This window comes from Botrytis sinoallii (assembly GCF_014898435.1).
Source record: "Botrytis sinoallii strain Bc 23 chromosome Unknown BSIN_019, whole genome shotgun sequence".
NCBI lineage: Eukaryota > Fungi > Ascomycota > Leotiomycetes > Helotiales > Sclerotiniaceae > Botrytis > Botrytis sinoallii.
In genome coordinates, this window is record NW_024066046.1 from 568,518 (window position 1) to 590,127 (window position 21,610).

At 33.2% G+C, this 21,610-nt stretch overlaps 2 protein-coding genes across 2 annotated transcripts; both read right to left on the reverse strand.

The window, feature by feature from the left end:
- Window positions 1–16,070: 16,070 nt before the first annotated feature.
- Window positions 16,071–16,924, reverse strand: EAF02_009361 (uncharacterized protein; the record flags this gene model as incomplete). The annotated part of the gene is made up of 3 exons (XM_038905409.1): window positions 16,071–16,453; window positions 16,551–16,624; window positions 16,683–16,924. The coding sequence occupies 3 exons, from the start codon at window positions 16,922–16,924 to the stop codon at window positions 16,071–16,073; spliced, it is 699 nt and encodes a 232-aa protein (XP_038754862.1).
- Window positions 16,925–19,333: 2,409 nt separating this feature from the next.
- Window positions 19,334–19,995, reverse strand: EAF02_009362 (uncharacterized protein; the record flags this gene model as incomplete). Its single annotated transcript, XM_038905410.1, has 2 exons — window positions 19,334–19,763; window positions 19,784–19,995. 2 exons carry the CDS (start codon window positions 19,993–19,995, stop codon window positions 19,334–19,336), a joined length of 642 nt encoding a protein of 213 aa, XP_038754863.1.
- Between the last annotated feature and the right edge of the window lie 1,615 nt (window positions 19,996–21,610).

A 21,610-nucleotide genomic window follows, 5' to 3' on the forward strand; every position in this document is an offset into this window, starting at 1 on the left:
TCGAATCAACTTGTCTAACACTTTCACTAGTTCATTAACGTAGGTCTCAATCTCGGTTGTGGTCTGGATATCTATATTACTGAGGTGAGCTAGCTGATTGGCTATTAGTCCACCCAATCTCGACAGATCCGCCTCCTTTATCCGGTAGTGGTACTGATCTTACTCTGTTGTTCCGCAATTCGCTAGGTTGATAACCTGAGTAGTATAATCAGATTCACAGTGGAGTTCTTCAGCATCTCTGTGTAAGCGAATAGTACATTGGAGAAGGTTAGATCTAGCACATACCCTTTTGCATGGGTGGGTATACCTAGGGTACCTATAAACTCCATACCCTGCTCGTTTACCCATATTGTGAGCTGCGCCCCTTGATTGACTGTGATCACCCCCGATTCCCACAGCTTGTACTTTATATTAAAATCTCCTTCTATGATTGTATATTTATTTAAAATTAAGTATATAATATAATTAATAATATTCAAAGTGTACAAAGCTCTGTAAACATTCAAGATCGAGTATTCATTGACTTGTATCCAGAGTAAGTCTTTGTTTTCGAATCGATCCATTTGCTTTACTTTCAAGTACACACCTTTTCATATATATATCATAACCCAAGGGCCTTGTTTGTTCTCCTCCAAGTCTCCCTGAAGGTTTAGTTATCAATCGGCTGATACCGATTGTATACATTATGATTTTGCATAATTGAATTCCAGTATAGTTTTGGCTCTTATAAACAGATCACATCCAGCTAAACTTCAGCTACTAGCTGTAATAATATAATATGATTCGCATATCCCCGGCCTACATTCGCCTAAACGATAGTGAGACCTTTATTCCTTTGAGTATGCTCGTCGATTGTACTACTCATAGAGAGGATCTAGATACAATGTCTACCGTTATAGAGGTTTCTGTATCGTTTATCTTCAAATCTATTAAAGTGAAGGCTTTTTCTGCTAAGGCTTCTATATTGAGATTCCGCTGGCTTTGGCTACAAGCTAGACATATACATAGCATGGTTGATATAATCGGCAGACTTGTACTAAACCTGCACGGGTATTTACTAAGATGTTCATTCTTATATACTATAATCCTCGCTCCCAGAGTGACCGGGGTTTCTGTGATTGTTACTCTGGGAGGTAGAGATGGTTCAGGGGTGTGATCCGCTTTATCTGTATCTGTTCTGTACAGTGTTTCATAGTTTTTTCTGCCAACAGCTCTGACTGCGGCCAGTTCCTTTGTGGTTAGAGCGATTTGTCGTTTAGCGTAGACCCTAGGAACAGCTGGGCAATTGGAATAGCTAGCGCGGAAGGGCTCATGACAATTAGTGTATTGAGCTGTTCTAATGTATTGCTGATGTACAAGTACGCCTTTATGCTCAATATTTAGTTTACCGCATATCGAGCATCTTGGGGCTCTATTGCAGGTAAAGGGGTTACAATACTTTAGACAGCCAGTACTATGAAATTGAATTTCCCGGGGTTTGTCTAAGAGAACCGAGTAGGAGCTGTTATTGAATAGTCGAAACCGCGGTACTGCAGTATTGAAGTCAATAATCCAGGTGGCTTTTTTAGTAATCGGGTTGACCCCGTTACATGCCAATCTGTAGTTGATTGGCTGCTTGCCGGTTTGAGCTGTGATCTTCTCCTTGATAAGCTTAGTAGGTATAGAAACAGGAGCATCTTCAATGTAATAGAAATCATATGGTATTTATAGGATTACATACATAAACCATTTTTCTAATCTACACATACTTATTGCATAAAGGGTTTTAAATATCCGCTCGATATTTTCTGTTTTCATAATCTCCTCCCGACTAGCACTAGAACTGCACCTTAATGTCCAGTCTGTATTGTTCCTCTAAAAAAAGGGGATCTCTGCTAGTGTGATCCTAGTAACTGCTTCTTTTATTCTGAGTCTTAACAGGAATGGGCTAGTCTCTGAAAGCAGAGCTTCCCCGCCAGCTATTATAAGGATCGTTTTCTCGATCCAATCATTCTCCCTTTTGAGTCTATGTGCTCCTGAGCGATTAGTGTTCGTACTTCCACTAAAAGCAGAGTGTATTGTATTAATGGAGTCTGTAGTGGGGCTTGCTGCCTCAGGCCTCATTTGAGTTTTCAGTGTATTAGTGTAGGTTTTCTGTGTATTGCTTTCTAGCTGTAGTTGCTCCGTTGCGGGCTTTCTTCTTTAATCAAGGGTAGTCTCCGTTACTCCTAGCAGAGCAAAGATAATCGTGCTCTTAAACTTCGCAGCGAGTTTGCATTGTTAGCCTTGGAACCCTTGTGCAAGCTTATCTGCTAGTACCGCGAATGCCTCAATTACCTTCTGTTTCTTCCCCTCTATCTTATCGATCCTTTCGAATTATTCCTTAATTACACCAAAAGCAAAGCCTATAGGTGATCTTATAATTGGTGGGGGCTGTATACCAGCCCCTGAGGTGTTGGTGATTACTTGGGGGGGGAACGTTCTTTGGGTTGAGGAACCGCTCGGCGCGCTAGGGGTGCGCATCGCTATCAGCATAATGGGAGCCTCCTGTGGTTACAAGGTTTGATAGGATTAAGCCTGCCGGGGCAGGGGAAATAAATAAGGAGTTAAAGTATTCCTTTAGTCTCAAAGCCGAAAAGCCTTGACACGACTCACTAATGTGAAGGTATATATCAAATTAAATATTTAATAAGTGTTTTATTATATTCATATGAATCCAGCTTCTAAAGAATATATTACCTTCCGTATTCGATATAATTCCTATAAATGCAAAGTTTTACCTTTTAGATTAATAAACAGCCCTGTGACTTATTAATAATATATAAACAATATTCTATTTGATTATTTAGATAACTTCTGTATTACTTACCTTAATAATATTTTTATATATTCTGAAAACGAAAATGAATATAAGAAATATATCAAGTGTATTCTCGAACAACTTGAATCCACTAGTCTCCAGGCAAATCTCAAGAAGTACAAATTCAATATCAAATATACAAAATATTTAGGTTTTATTATTTTTATAAATAATATACAAATCAATCCAAAAAAGATTGAAGTAATCACTATTTGGACTTATTCTATTATTATAAAGGATATCTAATGTCACGGTGTGAGCTCACGTGATATGCTGGTCCTATCGGAGAGGACCGAAAGGAGCGCTCGCACCGGAGCGCAAGCGAGCTAGGGCTCGATCGGGCTAGCTCGCTGTAAGAATTCCGTATATCTTCAATTCAGAAGATCCTGTATTGTAGCTCTTTAAACTATATCTTAATCCTCAATCTAAATCTATTACCCAAATCAATATAGCCTTATCAGATTAAAACAAAGTTATTAGAATTCTATTCAGCCTATCTGCCCCGTAATACTATATAGCTTCTATTCATTAAAATATTGCTTTTATAATAACTACTCCATACCTGTTTAGCCAGTCTGAAGACTCCTTGGAATTTGGCGCTTCTGTATTGAAGGATCCCTAGGTTTAATACTAATACCTTCAGTCAGCATCTACATATTATGCCAAGTTAAAAAAAACCAACAGATCACTCAAATACAAAATTTCCAAATTCCTAATCCACAAATGTATTCAAGCCATTCTATACAAACAGATTACTATTTAAAACGCTTGTCTACTTGATTGCCTTGCTGAATCTATGTTTATTATATCTATTCATTTAAAAACTGTATCCCCCGAAACTCCTGTTAACTCTATCCCCGAATTTATTATACCTGCTTTGATCACTCGATTGAATGAACGTATTCCCGATTCGAAAGAGTTTGATAATACTTGTTCCGATCTATATAAATTCGTTTAATAGATATACAGAAAATTGAATGCAAATAATAATAGATTTCCAATAATTTCTACCCGCTTGACTTATATTACTGAAAGATTTATTGAAAAGGTATACAAGCTTATACTATTTAAGATCTCCCATAGGATTCCTTAGTTTATTAACTATATTATATTCCTCAAATATCTTGAAAATGTCTTTGAGGATTTTGATTGAATATAAAACGCATAGAATAAACTATATATACTAAAGCAAAAACACCTTGATTTTAATACCTTTTTTATAGAATTCCAAAAACTCGCTCTAAAAAAAAAAATACCTAATAATACTCTAACCCCACTTCTATTTTAAGAAATCTCTTACGAACTATAAGATATACTATTATATAACTCTATTCCGATTTGTGAATTTTATTAATACACTAACCATCTATAACAATTCGATAACTAATTCCGTTAATATTAATAATAAATCCATTATATTCGTTTTATTATTTCCAAAACTTTATTCCAAAGAATAATTGCTATTTCGTCTTTATAACTTGCTAGTCTAAAGTCTACTCCTGAAGACTCAATAGATCTAAGCTTAGGAAAAAAGAAATACACTGTTAGGAACCTGGGTTCGCAATAGGAACACAGTGAATACTATCGCTGCAGCTCTACCAACCATTTGATACAAGACTGCCTATACTTCGATACCCGTTTTATTTAATTTCGAGTTACCACTACTACAACCAGCTTTATAAGAATCAGTCCTATACTAAATAATTCTTCAAAAGACCAAGTCCCTATCCGTTTTCTATCTTATTCTCCTTTCTGCTTACTAATTAACTTAATTAATTCGGGAAACAGAATATACCTAATCTAAATCGTAATCAGAACGATTCTCTATATACCCTCCGTTTATTTGCTGCTACTACTTATAGCCTTCCTTTGAAAGATGAATTAAATAATCATATAGATCTAATAATTTTACCCATCACCCTACTCTTGGAAAAAGACACCCTCCCAATATATACTATAGTTAATAACAGATATAAAGGAATTGTTTTTATAAATCAAAATTAAATATCTTCCCAGAAAATATCAATACACCAACTATCTATAGTATTCAAAGTCATAGAATTCAACGAAAACACTCTGCCCAATAATCGAGTTATCTTCTATATCCGAATAGAACTCAGAATCAATGATTATATCAAGAAAAAGATCGTTTTGTATATAATCAAGCTAATCTACTATCCTATTATACTGAGAATAGCTTGGCTTAAGAAATACAACCCCTGTGTCGACTTCGCGATAAACTTATTTCAATTTGATAGCTTGTTTTGCTACGAATTTTGTAATACTCTATCCCGCTTATTCTATATAAAAGCTCTACCAGATGTTTCTTTAAAAGCCTGATCTGTACATCTGCCTATTTATTCTAAAAGATTAAAGAATAAGGATATAACCACAATCTCCCTAAAAGCCTATTCGATTTATACCCACCGGAAATATAAAATGTTCTAGATATTGATTAAATAAATCAATAATATTCTAAATAAGAAAAAGAAGGTATTCAACCCTAAAAACCTATTATCCGAATTCCGAAATTGGAAAAATATCTTTTTTCTAAAGAATACAGAGAAACTATTCTCTTATTGATTGTATAATCATAAGATCTGTTTTAAAAAAGGAGCTGTTTTTTCTTTCAATATTTTATACTTCATATTCCGCTCTGAATTAAAAACTCTAAAAAAATGACTAAAAAAGAATCTTAGAAAAGGGTTCATTCAGTTAAACTCCTTCTTTGCTGCTTCCCTATTTTGTTTATTAAGAAGATTAATAAAGGTCTCTGATTTTGTATAGATTATTATATTTTGAATAATTTATTAATTAAAGATCGATACCCCTTATTATTAATAAAAGAATTTCTAAACAATTTGAAAGAAATAAAGTATTTCAGTAAGATTGATATTATTTCTGCCTTCAATAATATAAGAGTGAAAGAAGAACAGGAATATCTAATTGTATTCTATACCCAATTCGGATTATTCGAATTCTTAGTTATACTGTTTGGATTGATAAAGGTTCCTATAATCTTTTAGAGGTTTATTAATAATTCCTTATAAAGATACCTAAATATATTTTGCACTGCTTACCTAAATGACATTCTGATATATAATCAAACTCAAAAGGAATATATCCGCTATATCCAGAAGGTCCTGTAAATATTGAGGGAAGCCGGCTTATTCGCTAAATTCGAAAAATACAAATTCCTGAAATCCGAAACCAAATTTCTAGATCTTATTATAGGAAGCAATAATATTTAAATAGATCTAAAGAAAATCCGAATAATTATGGATTGGAAATCGCCTGTTAGTATAATCGATATTCAAGTATTCATTAGGTTTTCAAACTTTTATCAATAGTTTATTAGAGATTTTTCGAAGATTATCAATCCGATGATAAATCTGATTAAAAAGAATATTCTGTTTCTATAAAGCCCTGTCTGTTAAGAAGCGTTTAATCAATTAAAGCGAGTGTTTATCAAAATATTTATTCTGGCTTCTTTCAATTGGGAAAAGAAAGTGATTATAGAAACTAATACCTTTAATTACATATTCATTAAAGTATTTTCTCAATATAATAATAATGGAATACTTAGACCTATTGTATTCTTCTTTAAAAAACACTTAATAGCTGAATATAACTATAAAATTTATAATAAAGAACTACTAGTTATTATCTATTGCTTCAAAAAATGGTATTTCGAGTTAGAAAGCATTGCATTATCAATTCAAGTGATTACTGATTATAGGAATCTGGAATACTTTATCATAACAAAGCTATTGAATTGTTATTAAGTCTATTAATTTGAATTTCTGTTTTGATTTAATTTCCGAATTATTTATCGCTCTGAAAAACTAAATGTCAAATCTGACGCACTGACTAAAAGATTAGAAGATCTCTCTAAGAAAAGGAATGAATGTTTTCTATATCAAAACCATATTATCCTGAAACAAGAGAATCTGGATTCTGATCTGTTTTTCGCTACTGTTACCCTAATTGAATCTAAGATTATTAAAAGAGTATACTTTGCTATAACCACCCATAACCAGAGAAACCCTAACCCTACCAATACCACTAACCACTTGGATTCCAATAATATTATAACTTTACCAGAAAATGACAAAGTTATAGAGCCTGTAATTCTATATGCCATATTTGTACCCAATCCTGTAATACAATTAGAGAATCCAGAAAACTCTTTAAACCTTTCTGCCAATTTGTTTACCCTATTTCACAAAGACTATCAAGCCGATCCTATATCCGAATCTGTTCTGAAATTTCTATAAAAGGAATCCCTGAAATACCCGAAAATCACTTTTACTGAGTATACCGAAAACAATAATTTACTATACTATTAAGAAAAACTATATATTCCTAATCATAACCCTCTGAAAACCTATCTACTCCACTTGTACCACAAATCGCCTGCTGTTGGTTATTTGTATTATACCCAAATCTTTGAATTATTATCCCGAAACTATTATTGGTCTGGATATTATGATTATATTATATAATAGATTCGTAACTGCTATAATTACTACCACACTATTCCGAATTGTAAAGGCTAGAAGGGAATTCTCTGCCCGCTCCTGATTCTATAAAAAGCTTGACAAGATATTTCAATAGATTTCATTATGTACTTATTTAAAAATATTGGTTTTAATACTATTATAATAGTAGTTGATTGATTAACGAAAATGAAATATTTCTTGTTTTATTATAATATCTGTAACTCCAAAGAGGTTGTTTGCCTATTTCGAAAGAATATCTGGAAGCTCCATAGTTTACCTTTAATTATTATATTTAATCATAAAGCTCAATTTGTCTTTAAATTCTAGAAATATATCTGTAAACGCTTAGGTATAGCCATTAAGCTTTCAACCACTTATTATTCTGAAACTGATGGATAAATCAAGAGGGCTAATATAATACTAGAATAATACCTTTGATTATATATAGTCTATCTATAAAACAATTGAGCAAAGTGGCTTTTATTCACTGAATTTTTTATCAACAATATCTGATCCAAAAGTATTCGAATAACCCCATTCTTCTCGAACTACGAATTCCACCTCCGCCTGGGCTTCGAGTCTATATTATCCCAGAGTAATTGTTTTGTTGTATAAGATATCGAAGAATTTGTTACTAAAATAAAAGCCATTTTCTTATATCTACAAATCAAACTAATTATCAATCAAACCTAATATTCGAAAAATACTGATACCCATCGTTCTCCTGTTTGTAAATATCTGCCTAATAACCTGATCTAACTAAATACCAGAAATATCAAGACCCTGTGCCCATAGAAAAAGCTTGATTGAAAGAATTTCGAGCCCTTTAAAATTCTGAACCCGATAGGCCCTTATACCTATAAACTGGAGCTCCCAATCTCAATAAAGATTTATTCTGTTTTCCATATCAACCTGCTATATCCTGTATATAATAATTCTATTCCTAAATAACATAATCTACTATCACTCTTTATAAAAATAAACAGTCTTAAGCATTTTAAGATTATTAAAATCCTAAACTCTTGTTAGGAAAAAAAAGATTATAAAAAACCTTGCCTAAAATATATTGTTTGTTGAATCAGTTATAATACACCAATTAAAGAATCTACAAGCTATCTAGAAGATATACAAAAACTAATCCACAACTTTCATTATAAATACCCTAACAAACCCAATCCCACTTAATCAAACCCCGCCTACCTATAAATTATAAACCATAATATACCGCCTTAATGAAGCTCAACTCTTAGAAGAAGGGTAATATTACAATATGAGCTCATATAATATACTGATTTTATCGGAAAGAACTAAAAAAAGCATTCACACTAAAGCGCAAGCAAGCTAGGGCCTGATTGAATTAGTTCGCTGTAAGAATTCCGTATATTTTCAATTTAGAAGATCCTATATTGTAGCTTTTTAAGCTATATTTTAATTCTCAATCTAAACCTATTATTCGAATCAGTATAGCCTTGCCAGATTAGAACAAAGTTATTAGAACCCTATCCAGCCCGCCTGCCCCGTGATATCTAATTGTTTTTAGATTTTTATAACTTTTATTGTTGATTATTAAGAATTATAATATAATAGCAAAACCTCTTATAAACTTACAAAAACGAATATTAAATTCCACTTCAATAAAATCTATCAAATTACATTTGATATACTCAAAGATAGACTTATCTCTATTCCTCTCCTGTAGCATTACAATTATATACTACCCTGTATACTGGAAACCAATATATCCGATGGTATAGTTGCTAGTATACTATCTTAAAAGTACAGCAATAAATAATTACCAATACCTACTTTTCAAAAACAATAGTTGCCACCAAGCTGAACTATAAAGTTTATAATAAAGAAATACTTATAATCATTAAATCCCTAGGCTATTGGAAAACTGAACTTACTGGATTTTTGTATTAGATCAAAATGTATATCGATTATAAAGTATTTGAATACTTTATATCAATTAAATAGCTAAATACTTGATAAATATGTTAGATAGAATTATTCGCTGATTATAATTTTATTATTATATTACTATGCTAGAAAGAACAATCTACTTACAGATATATTTATATATTATATTAACAAATTGAATTAATAAAATAATATTAAGAAGAAGAATTGTTTTTAGTAGTTTATAAAAGATAATTAGGTAGATATAAAGATTATATACAAATTTCTATAGCAAGATTTGAATATAATTGTAAATATCGATATATATGTAATTATATGCTTTTTGACTATTATAAATTATATTATTAAAGTAAATAGATTCTATTCAAGTTTAAAAGCTCTATGTATTCAGATATCAAATTGTACAAGTATCTTATATTCAAGAAAGAACTCTTGTTTTACACACAATCGATTTTACATACCGGATACTGAAAAATCTGCGAATCTATTTGATTCGTGAAGTTTACGATTCAGTCTTCACTATACACCCTAGTGTTAAAAAAATCTATACTCTCTTAGCCAATTCAATACTATTAGAAGAACATGAATAATCACAATCACTAATATATACGGAATTGTTACAAATACAAGTATAGCTTTGTACTAAGAAATTGCACTTCTAGTCTCCTTTACCCACTCCTGATCCCTACGCAAGCATAGCAATACATCACTATGGATTACTGCAGTTTCAACAAGGATTAAATATGGTTATAACCACTATATTTGTTATTATCGATTAATTAACCAAACAAGCTATTTTGATACCCTGTTATAAATTAATCAATTCGAGAGATCAGACCCGCTTGTACCTATACTATATATATAGATATTACAGTACCCCCGAAGATTATAATCTTTGATTGTAATTTCAATTCATATCCAAATTCTAACAAGAATTCAATAATATCTTAGAAACGCAAGTTAAGTTATTTATCATTCACTATCTGCAAATTGATAGTCAAACTGAGATTTATAATCAATATCTCCAATAATACTTGTAATCCTTTATAAGCTATTATCAAAATAATTAATCTGAATTTCTATTAATGATAGGACTACATTCAACTCACACTTTCCCATAAATCACTAGATAGTCAAACTCTGTATGAGACCTTGTATAGCGATCTACCCCATAATCCCTAAGATTGGAAACTCGACTCTATTATGTTTATCGATGATTTGAATATAACTAATACTAGAAAGTATATTAAATATAATAAATTAATACTCGATTAAGCAAAAGAAAAATATCTTGTATATATAAGAAAAGATATCTTGATTAGTTAATTCATATTACTACTTAATCAATTCGATATGGAAAACTATATATAACTTAATATAAGAGACTTTCCGATATAACAAACCATCTAAAAAATTGGATTACTCTATTCAAGGTAGATTCAAGATTATTAATCGGGCTAGAAATTTTTTCGATTAGATTTACTACTTACTATCAAAGTCCACTCCGTATTTCCATCTAGCAAACTCTGCAAAACAATAGACAATCCACTTCCCAAATAAATCCTCGAATCACCACCCCTAATAAATATCATTAATAATATTGAATAGAAAATAAAGCATATTCTAACTATAAAGAAAATACACTAATAGCTTAATACAAAGTATTATAACTAAATATCGATAACAATCTCACCTGATATCCCACTTCTAAACTTAAAAACTGCCCGCACCAATCTCCATAACTCTATTTACAAAATCCTATTTTACCAGAACCCCCTATATAACCTACTGGAATGGATTTGTTTCTACAAAAATGAAAAGAAATAATTATGATTTTATAGATAATAATCAATATATAAATAAAAAAAAAAAAAGAATTTCTTTAATTCATTATTATAACAAAAAAAAATCCTAATCATATAAAAAGCTGAAAGTAACCGGATAAAGATAAAATAATTAACAAAAAAAAGTCTTTTCTCTATCCAGCAAATTTAAATTAAATCAGAAAGAAAGTCTTTACGAGTATCAATAGTTATAGTTGGATGAGGTATGATAATAAAGGTGAAATAATTTAAATTAAAATATTAATCAAGTCTTCAGCTAATAATGATAACAAGTATATATAGAACAATCATAAGCCGAAAAACAAAACAACTATTAGCTGCAATACACATTATAATAAGACTAAGCCTGTGCTCAGTCACACCCAATTACTCGCAAGCTGCCGAAAGCTCTACTTTTATTTGAGTTAGAACAAACTAGTACTACTACTCCAATTCGTCTCTTTGCACTGTAACCTCTATTATATAATGCTCTGCGGCTTCTCAAGTAAGGGTAAGAGGAAGTATTTCTTTCGAAATACAACTTTTTAGCTTTTTTGCATATCAAGTTATTTCAAAAGTTAATTTTGCTAAAAGCTAATAAAATTATAACTTATCTCTATTATATTATTGTATTAATAATAACCAATTGGTATTGAAAAAACATCTTATGCATATCCTCGTTAGGCAAATATTTACACTTATACTTGCTAGTCAAATAAAGCAGACAGCAAGATTGACCAGATGATTATCCAGAAAGTCGATAGTAGATGCTATTTTTCTTATTGGAAATACAATTATATATATAGTCAGCATAAATCCAGCTATTCTCCTGAACATATTGTTCCTATTGTAGTACTATCTTTTTTGATAATCTTTTACTTAGAGATTTCTATTTATCGATATTAATGAAATTAATGCTTTTGTAATAGAATATATCGAATTTACAATCAGATTGACTTTGACACAAGATCTCCAAAATATCTTTCTTAACTATTTTATTATTATTTTCGAAATTACAAAAATAACATATTATTATAATCAATTTGTTAGTGAACTTCTTTTTGTAATTATTAATACAATCAATCAAAAAATTATATTCTTCCTTCAAATTTTGTTTTGGAAAATAATAGAATGGATATATCCAATGAGTATATCAAAGATCAACCCTATCTTTAGATATATTGCCTTTAATATTTATAATTACATTTGTTAGATAAACTAACTGCAAGCCAGAGATACCAAAAGAAAATCTTACTTATATATATCTTTGTTATTCAATCTATCTTCTTTATTATTTTTTTTCTTACTAATAAGATTATTGCCATTCTCATTATAACTCGACTCTTTCTCTTCCTCAACAGAACACTTGCCTCATACAACAGAAAAGGCAGATACCCTTTTCACTACAAGCTATAAAAAAATATATCAATAAAGCAAATACAAAAAAAAAAAAAATAAACAACTTATTACTATATATATATCCTCCCACTGCTTTAGCTATACTAATAATAACTTGCTTTTGCTGCTACATTTTCTTGATAATATAAAAGGTATATTGATTATTAATCGAAAAATATAAAAAAAATAAATAATCGGAAAAGATTTGGAAAAGAAAGAGAAATTCGAGTGATCTATATATTTCAAAGGCTTTGTATTATTACTAAGCTACAGGACAGTTTCCTCTATTTCCCATACACCTTCCTATCACGAAAAAAAGCAAAATTTGTATATATATCTATTTATTATGTTATATTATAATATAAACAACAACGCCTCATTAGAATTGTTAATGTATCTACAGATTAGATAATTATAAAGCTTAAAGGTAAACTTTTTCGAAAGGAAGGATAATATTACAGATTGCATTTAATTACAATTATAATCACTTATATACACATTTACATATATATACAATCATATATATATAGCTAATATATAAAAACACTCTACAAACACTTTACTCCCGATTCTGTAATTATAGATTCTAAGAATAAATTGTACTCTGCTCTCGCAGTTCTTCTAAGGCAAAGTGTCACATTAATGTGACGATTGCATCATTTAGAATACTAAGGTGAAGAGCTAGAAGAGCTCTTCGGAAGGAAGTGGTAATATACAGGATTGTGGATCACGTGAGGATCTAGCCGATCCATTAATATAACAGGATCGTTATACTACCCCCTCCTTCTGAAAAGCTTGCCCTCGAGTATACTAATAGTATTCTAAATACGATTCTCTAATCCAATTATATTATGATTTATATTCTTTATTATCATTAATATCTGATCTATAATTCCAATATTAATTCCAATGTTGCTTATAATATAATTCGTAGTGTTGTTGATCACTTTATGGAAATATGCGTTTTGTAGTTTTATTGCTTTTGTGAGAAAAGCTTCGAAATCAATAAAAAAAGGTTTCGAAAATTGTTGAAAATAAAATAAGCAAAAAAGAGAAGATCCGCTTGAAATGTATCTCTTGTTGGTAGTACTGATAGAGCGGTGGAAGTGTTGGTGGAACGCGGATTGGCCTAGCAGATCAACTGAATAAGCTGTTTCGTTGCGGCATCGATCGTGCGAGTATATTAATGCTTCGAATCGATCAGTTCCTATAGTTTGTATATTAGGTTCAGGATCTTCGGATCCATTATTGATAGAGCAAGGAGACTCTAAATGATATGATAATAAGATATCAGCTTGTCGGTGGGTGAGATTCGCGGAAGCGGAGTTAGGGAGAGGTTTTGATCGGAGGTTATACGAATAATCGTATTGGGGGAGCGAGTGTGGAAGACAGTAGGTATTTAGCAAGCAGGCTAGCAATAGGAAGCTTTGTAGAAGTGATCAAGAGCTTAAAAAATTTATATGATCTTAGTATAATGTGACAATTACATTATTTAGAATATTAAGGTGAAGAGCTAGAAGAGCTCTTCGAAAGAAAGTGGTAATATACAGGATTGTGGATCACGTGAGGACCTAGCCGATCCACTAATATGACAGGATCGTCACATTTAGTATATTAACGAGTTGGTAATACAAGAGAATCATTATTTGCTAAAGTTTTATTAAAGATCTGATTTGCTTACCTTAACTTTATTCTATCTAAAGAAGAGTTTCTAAGTATAAATAAATTTAAATTTTGATTAAAGGTTTTTATTTATAGAATGAAAGGTTACTAGAAAGAGTTAAATAATAATGAATCAAGTATTTTTTGTAGAGCAAAAAGTACTAAATTAGTTCCTTTCCAGCCAGCTTTAATATTAAAAGAATTCAATGCTTTTTTCTAATATTTTGAAAGAGTTTTATTTATTCAGTTCTTTAGATTTACTTTATATCAATTCGAGAATATTGATTGATCTTTAAAGCATAATATTGTTTTATTGGTCTATATATTGTAATATCAAATGACTAAAGTAAATGAAAGTAATGAGGAGATAATATAAATAAATCGATATTATTCTTTATATAGAAAGCAATAAAGCTACCTGTAATATAACTTGAATAACTATCCATAATTAAAAGTCGAGATCGGTTATCTAACACTTTCTTGAATTCTGATTCGAAAACCCTTTTTAGCTATTCTAATCTATAACTATTTGAAATCCATTTATTTATATTAATAGAGAACTATTAGCTTTGAAGTATATCCTTTGGAATCTATATAGAATTTGTATTCTGAGTTTTGAAAATGATTATAGATAATAAAGCCTTTTCAGCTGTATTGATATATTCAAATATAGTTATTCATTCTTACTTGCCAACTGTAACTTTCCAATTCGATTTCTGAATAGAATCGATTATAATATGTATACTTTGAGTAATTCCAACTCCAAATCCGGTTTCGTCTATATTATATATATCATCTAATTTATATTTTCGCTTAATAAAACGTATACGAAATATATCAAACCAAGCCTGAATATTTTCCGGAATTGTTTCTTTAACCCAATTAAACTCTAATTGACATGAATAGCATATTTTAAGTTCTGGATATCGTTTTTAGAATCTATAAATCCATTCATAGCCTATAGATGGAATTTCTATCGAGATAGAAATTCGAGATAACGCGACCGGAATATACCAAAAACGAATTTCGTTGGCTATTTTCTTTATCAATATAGATATAACAAGGAATCCAATAATAATAAATTATAAAATTCATTATACAAAAGTATTTTCTTTTGTGTTTGAAAGAATTTGAGTCATTTCGTAGGATTGAGTATGTGATTTCCTTTCAGCAACTTTAGCTATAAGAATTGACTTAAAAACTTCAAAATACTCTATAGCTTTTTTAATTGATTTAAATTCCTTTAATTGAAGTACAATAATAGTATTCTGTATTTTTTCTTCAATTTGAGAAAGCATAAAAGGTGATTTGGTATGTATAGCAAAATTTGTTGGGGTTTGAAGTCAGTGATGGGCTAAATGTGATCCGGTTCCTCATATGACCCGGTTCACCATAAGTTACGTTATTAAAATATTAGATAAAAAAAGTAAATTGTATTAAAGAATCAAAAATTGAATTTCAGATTCAAAAACGCTTCGAGGTGAAAAATCCGTATGAAGTGCCATAGATAGTCCTGATCTCATGCTCTTTAACACTTCGATTGACTGATAGAAACAGAATTCGGAGTTGATAAAGATTCATGCATCAACATTATTAATCAAGTTCAATCTCAGCCCTAAAGCGGTAGTTTATTTGAAGCTTACCCTGCGCGGTACTAAAGCTCCGGTCCACGTGGTCATCCAATTTTGGCTTTCAGGGTCAAGAATTTGGACAGAGTAGTGCAGAAGTATACTAATTTCATTACAGATTCTTTTTAAGACTCAACAAAGAGATACAATACAAAACATAAACCGGAGCCCAACCCATATCATCCTCCAGAACCTTCCCATTGAATGCATGACTCGTACTCCCACTTCAAACCATCAAGAAAATCAGAAAAAGAAAAGTCCCCGAACAATGCACCTAAGAATTTGACATGAAAAACATCTAGATTGCAGCCTTGGCGAGGTTGTTGGCGAAGTTGTGGTCATTGAAAGGACAGTTGGCCTTTCCGAAGCTGGTATTCTGTAAAGCTGTCTTGCTAACAGCTGGCAAGAAGTCGTACCACATCATTGGCAAATCTCTGCCCAATGTGTTGGTGAACTGCAACTCGTGGTTGGTTGGGAAAGAGACATAGTATTCAACCTTCAGTCTATCACCCTGGCGTTGGGGATTGGTCGTCTTCTTCACACTTCCGTGACCAGATGCGGCGGCACCGATCAAGGTGGGGTTGGCGACGGAAGGGTTGTTGACCCAGACGACGATGTGCTCCCAGTCGTGACGATGGCCTCCAACGACGTTTCCAGCCGCTGGTTGATCCTTGGGGAAATCTGAAAAGGGTTAGAAGGTGAGAAATGAGTGGGGGAGAATGGAGGGGATACTTACACCAGGCGTACATAATACCATAGCGACCTCCAGATCAGCCACCTCGGACATAGGTTTGACCCTTGCTCTGATCACGGCAGCCGGCTGAGACATTGCCAGTATCTTGGAGTCCACCACTACAGAATGTATTAGTATAGCGATATCAGAAGGGAAAGGGAAAAGTAGTTTTCATACCTGGTATTTCCATTACCATCAACTGCACTGTATGGTTGACAACCATGAGCAATGTGAAGGAATGGCTCGAATCTCTTCAAAGTGTTACCCAAGGCGTTACCAGGTACGTTTTCTCCCCATGGGTTGATAGAGTCATGATTAACGACGGCACGAGCTTGGATGGTGTTCTCCTCAATGGGAGCACCCTTGACTGCTGCTGCGGCAGCGAGGATAGAAAGGAATTTTGCGTTGGAGAAATACATCTTGAATTAGATTGCTGATCTTAACGATTGTGGTGATTTGGAATGAATGAATGGATGAATGAATGAATGTGGAAGCTGATGCTGATGCTGATGCTGATGCTGATGATGCTGATGATGAATTGAAAGAGAGAACATCGTCGATACTTATATACTATTTTGCTATCATCACTCGATGCATTCAATCCGCACAAGAAGTATATCCACCCAGAAAATTCACAGCAACATCTTCTTGCATTGCCTCAATTCTTTCTTCCAAGACTTTTCTCCAAGCAACTATTCATCTCTGGTTGTCCAAATTCTGTGACATTCACAATGACAATGTAAAGTACTCAGCAATCTTGGCAATCGCATCTTTACTACAATCGTCCAACGTTGTATATAAATCTCTTGGCCTTTTCCGAATACGATATGCGATGGACCATTTCAGATGAGCTATAGAAACACGTGAAATGAATGAGGTGGGCTCGTATCAAAATTTCACACCCATAAATTAGCTTGGTATCACAGTGGATTTCTGGCTTTAACTTTTAACCTTAAATTCTTTTAACCTTATTTTAGGCACAAATTATAAATGTAAAATTATAGAAATTATGCTTCGAATACGCAATTCTGACAATCCCAGATATATGTTTGTGGTTAAAACTCAAAATCGTTGGAACACAGGGTTACACCTGTGCTGAATGGGCGGTTCGTCCAAAGCACCGACTATAGTTAGAAAAAAGCAATTGTGTCCTCGGAGAAGCTGAAACATCATAAACTCCGCATTAAATACTTTGGATTTTCAATGAACCAGTATCTCAATTCGAAACAGTAGTATGCGGAGTAGAACTCAAGCAATCAAGATACAAACCACCCATCACAAACATACAGAGAAACAACCTTCACTTCTTCTCCAACATCACTAAAAGCAGTCCGGAATGCGGACATTCTTCAATCCCTCCAGGTACTGATCGACAGGAAACACCACATTATAAATCCACAAAAAACAACCCCATAAATTTGTTAATTATTGAATCGGTTCACTACCCATTTCTAAAGCTTCCGCATGACAAAACTCATATCTTTATCTTCACACCCGAACCTAAATATATTAATCAAACCATCCCACCAATGTTCGAATATTCGCTTAAGCACAGCCTGCCCCCTCTCCTTCCTCGACAGATCATAATCTTCGGCAAACCAGTACTGGTACCGGTAAATTACCGACTGCTTGTTTCTCCACGAAAACATCGTGCCTGCCAAGATCATGCTTAACTGTGATCCACCGTTTAGCTCATCTTTGTCTGGGTCCCATTGATTCTTTCGCTACTTGATTGCCCGGATTTCGAGAGCTTTCATGAATGTTAATTCCGAACAATTGAATAGATTCTAAGTAATCTTGGCCCACTAAACAAAAATTCTGCTGACAGACTCAAGGCATTATCATCGGTGTTGAATACTCACGCCATAATCTTTCTCGAACGAGATATTTCTCGGACTATGTATAAGAATTTCTTGGGACTGCCTTCTCTCCTACGCTGGAAGATGATACGAGTAATGACAATACACTTTCACTTCAAGTAAAATCCTCATGAAGGTGGGATTGAAAGCCAAGTATGAATAGCACTAGGTAGTCATGGATATATAATTGTATATCGTATTGCTGTGGTTGTCAAGCTATCAAAAGATCTTTGGCTAGTCGATGGAAAAGTGAATGAAACTATTCCCATCTCAGATGAACAAAAACCACAATTCTAAGAAGGTAAGAAAAGGAAACTCTCTCTCGATACCTCTTCCCTGAGAATCACAGAATCAGACGTTCCAGATCTGATTCCCAACCCTGACGACAAAACTAACTTTGAAATTGAACAAGATGGCTAACTATCCAAGGTGATTTTGCAAAGTTCTAGCCATATTACAAATCTTCATGTTTTCAAGCCACTTGATTTCCAATTCCCATCAGTCTAGAGGGCAGAAATATTCCGTTAAGCATCTGTCCCCTTTCTATTCTCCCCCCTTTCTCTTCTCTTCCTTTCATATTCATTTTTCTTCACTTGAAATTGTGCTGCTACTTCCTTCAAATTCATTTCCATCGCCTTCGTCGTCATGGTTTTGCATTCAACAATGGGCATCTCAAAAGGAGATACACCGCCGTTTGCAGCAGCTTCTTGCTGTCTTACAGTATTCATTCCAACTTTGAATGTTTGCTAAGCTTGGTCCTAGCTTGATACTATGAGAACAATATCGATTGCGGAAGGATTATTGTTTTCGTTGTAGTGTCCTCTCGATTATGGGATCGTATGGACTCTCACGTACGGCCAATGATACGACAGTGTTTTGTAAGTCGATAAGCGTGAGATTATCATAGACAGTCAAGGGATGGCGCCTAATGATGAGGATAACATTAGTAATACTACCACGAACTAGCATTTAGTACAACGAATCTCTAAACGCGAAGTCACGCATGGAAAAATTCCTGATATGATGAGGGAATCCATGTGTTTCTACTGAATAACTGAAAATAGCAAGATGTTTGACTTTCTGAAAATCAGAAGACCAGCTCACACTATTCATGTCTACTTGTGAACGTTTTGCGATTGGTCCACCATCGAAGTAAAGAGTATCAATATCGAAATCAAACCATATCTGAGAAATCAATCCAACACTCCCATCAAAGATCTGCTTGTACTCTTCCATTACCACCATATATGCTTCGCAAAATACATATGCCATGTGAATGGTACTAGGTGCTTCGTCTCTAAAACTTATTTTCCCATTTGTAGTTGGAGTAATCGACGTCCTAGATGAACGATGCGTGGTCCCGGTAGATCTTCTTTCCAAACAAAGTATCTCAATTGCTCTAGCAATTGAAAAAAAGACAAAAAAACGAATATTAAGTTCTTTTCCGGTGAGATGATAGCCCGAGACTCGTTTGAGAAAAGATATTTCCATATCATGCCAAAGCAACACGCTGGACAGTATACTGAGGGAAGTACACTCGGTATCGCAATGAATGCAGTACTTGAGTCAACTGAGGTTCCATATCGACCAGGTCCAGTACCCACTGAACAAAGGTCATGTGCATAAGCCATTGTTCCAAAGTAATTCATGATAGCTAAAAGACATAGCTGTGTTGAATCTTGAGAATGATATTTTCTGTCTGAAGGGAAAAATAGATACAAGCCGGGAGAAAATTAGAGGATAGATCTTGAATGAGGGTATGGCTACTTATTAGTAGGCTACAACGCCAAAAAAACAAAAAAAACAAAAAAAAAACTCAACATCATCTCTTCGAGAGGCAATTAGTAGAATTCCAACTATGTGAATAACCAGCATGCTATGCGATGAATGGATAATTGTTCCGAAATCATATGAGTTGGACTCTCGAGGTATGGAGAGTGGGAGTGTGTCTAGGTAGTTAAAAAGAGTTTCATTATTAAACGAAAATTGACGGCATTCTTTCTTCATGAAGGTTTGACGTTCTGAAGAATGATAAGAGGATAATAATTAAATAATGCATAACAAACATCAATTAAGTAGTATCATTCTACCACGCCAAAGTTTAGCCAAGCCGCAGCATACATCATGACCCCTAAAAACCAGTCAGCCAATAACGGAATATCGAGTCCACCTCTTCATTCCCCTCTTTCCATAATAACAAACCTCCACCTCTCGAGAAACATCAATCATACAATCTTATATATCTTCAAGTTCCTTCGACTAATCGTTCCCAGATAAGTAATGACCTCCCAGTTTCGTTCTTTCGAGCTTGATTTATACATCTAGCTCTTTCTACGAAAGCAAAATTTCTGAAACTCATACCTATACGCTTGCCACGTTATTCTCTTTGAAAACAAACGTGAAGAAAGAACACTGATGCATCGCCAACACAAAAATACCACCTCGATAATCTGGTGCTGCAGGTGATCAACTAATCAATAACAAAAGCCACTCATTTCTCAACCACAATCATATGATCAAGTCCAAAAGCAGGATTTCCTTTCTATATATATAACACGTACAAAAAAGCATTCAGTCCGTATATCTAGAAAAGGGGAATATAAGAAGATAAAGTGATTATACATACGAGGTTCTCTGTATCCAAAATACTAATTATCGATAATAGAGCTATGACGACATGACTTGTGTAAAGAGATGAAATTCGATGTAGCCAAGACAGAGTGTGAATGGAAAAGAAGAGTGAAAAATGGGGGTTGGGATGATGGATAATTTGTATTTTGTGTGATAGTAATTGACTTTTATGGAAGATGAAATTATTTGAGAGAATGAAATAGGATAGAGGATTGAAATATCATCGTAATGGTGTTCTATCTCTTGACATAGATTTTAAGTGCTGGATATAATTCCGAGTTATTGGTACTGGTGAGTGATGTCTTTATTACTCGAAAAAGAGGTCTGTTGGCACTTGCTATTAGATCTAATAATGTTGTAGAATCTGTAAAGGGGGTTATCGTATAGGAATAAAGAAGGGAAGAGACTATGGCGAGCTTTCCTATGAGGAGGGCGGGGCATGCTGGAAGTCGTTCCGGACAACCTTAGAACTGATCGGTATCGGTTAAGTACCTAGTGGGCTTGATATCTTATCGACTCGGGAATCAGAGTAAGAATCTTCGATAACTGTATCAAACTTTTGAATTCGTTTGCTTAATTCGACTTTCTAAATTTATATCCTTCCATCATTCCTCC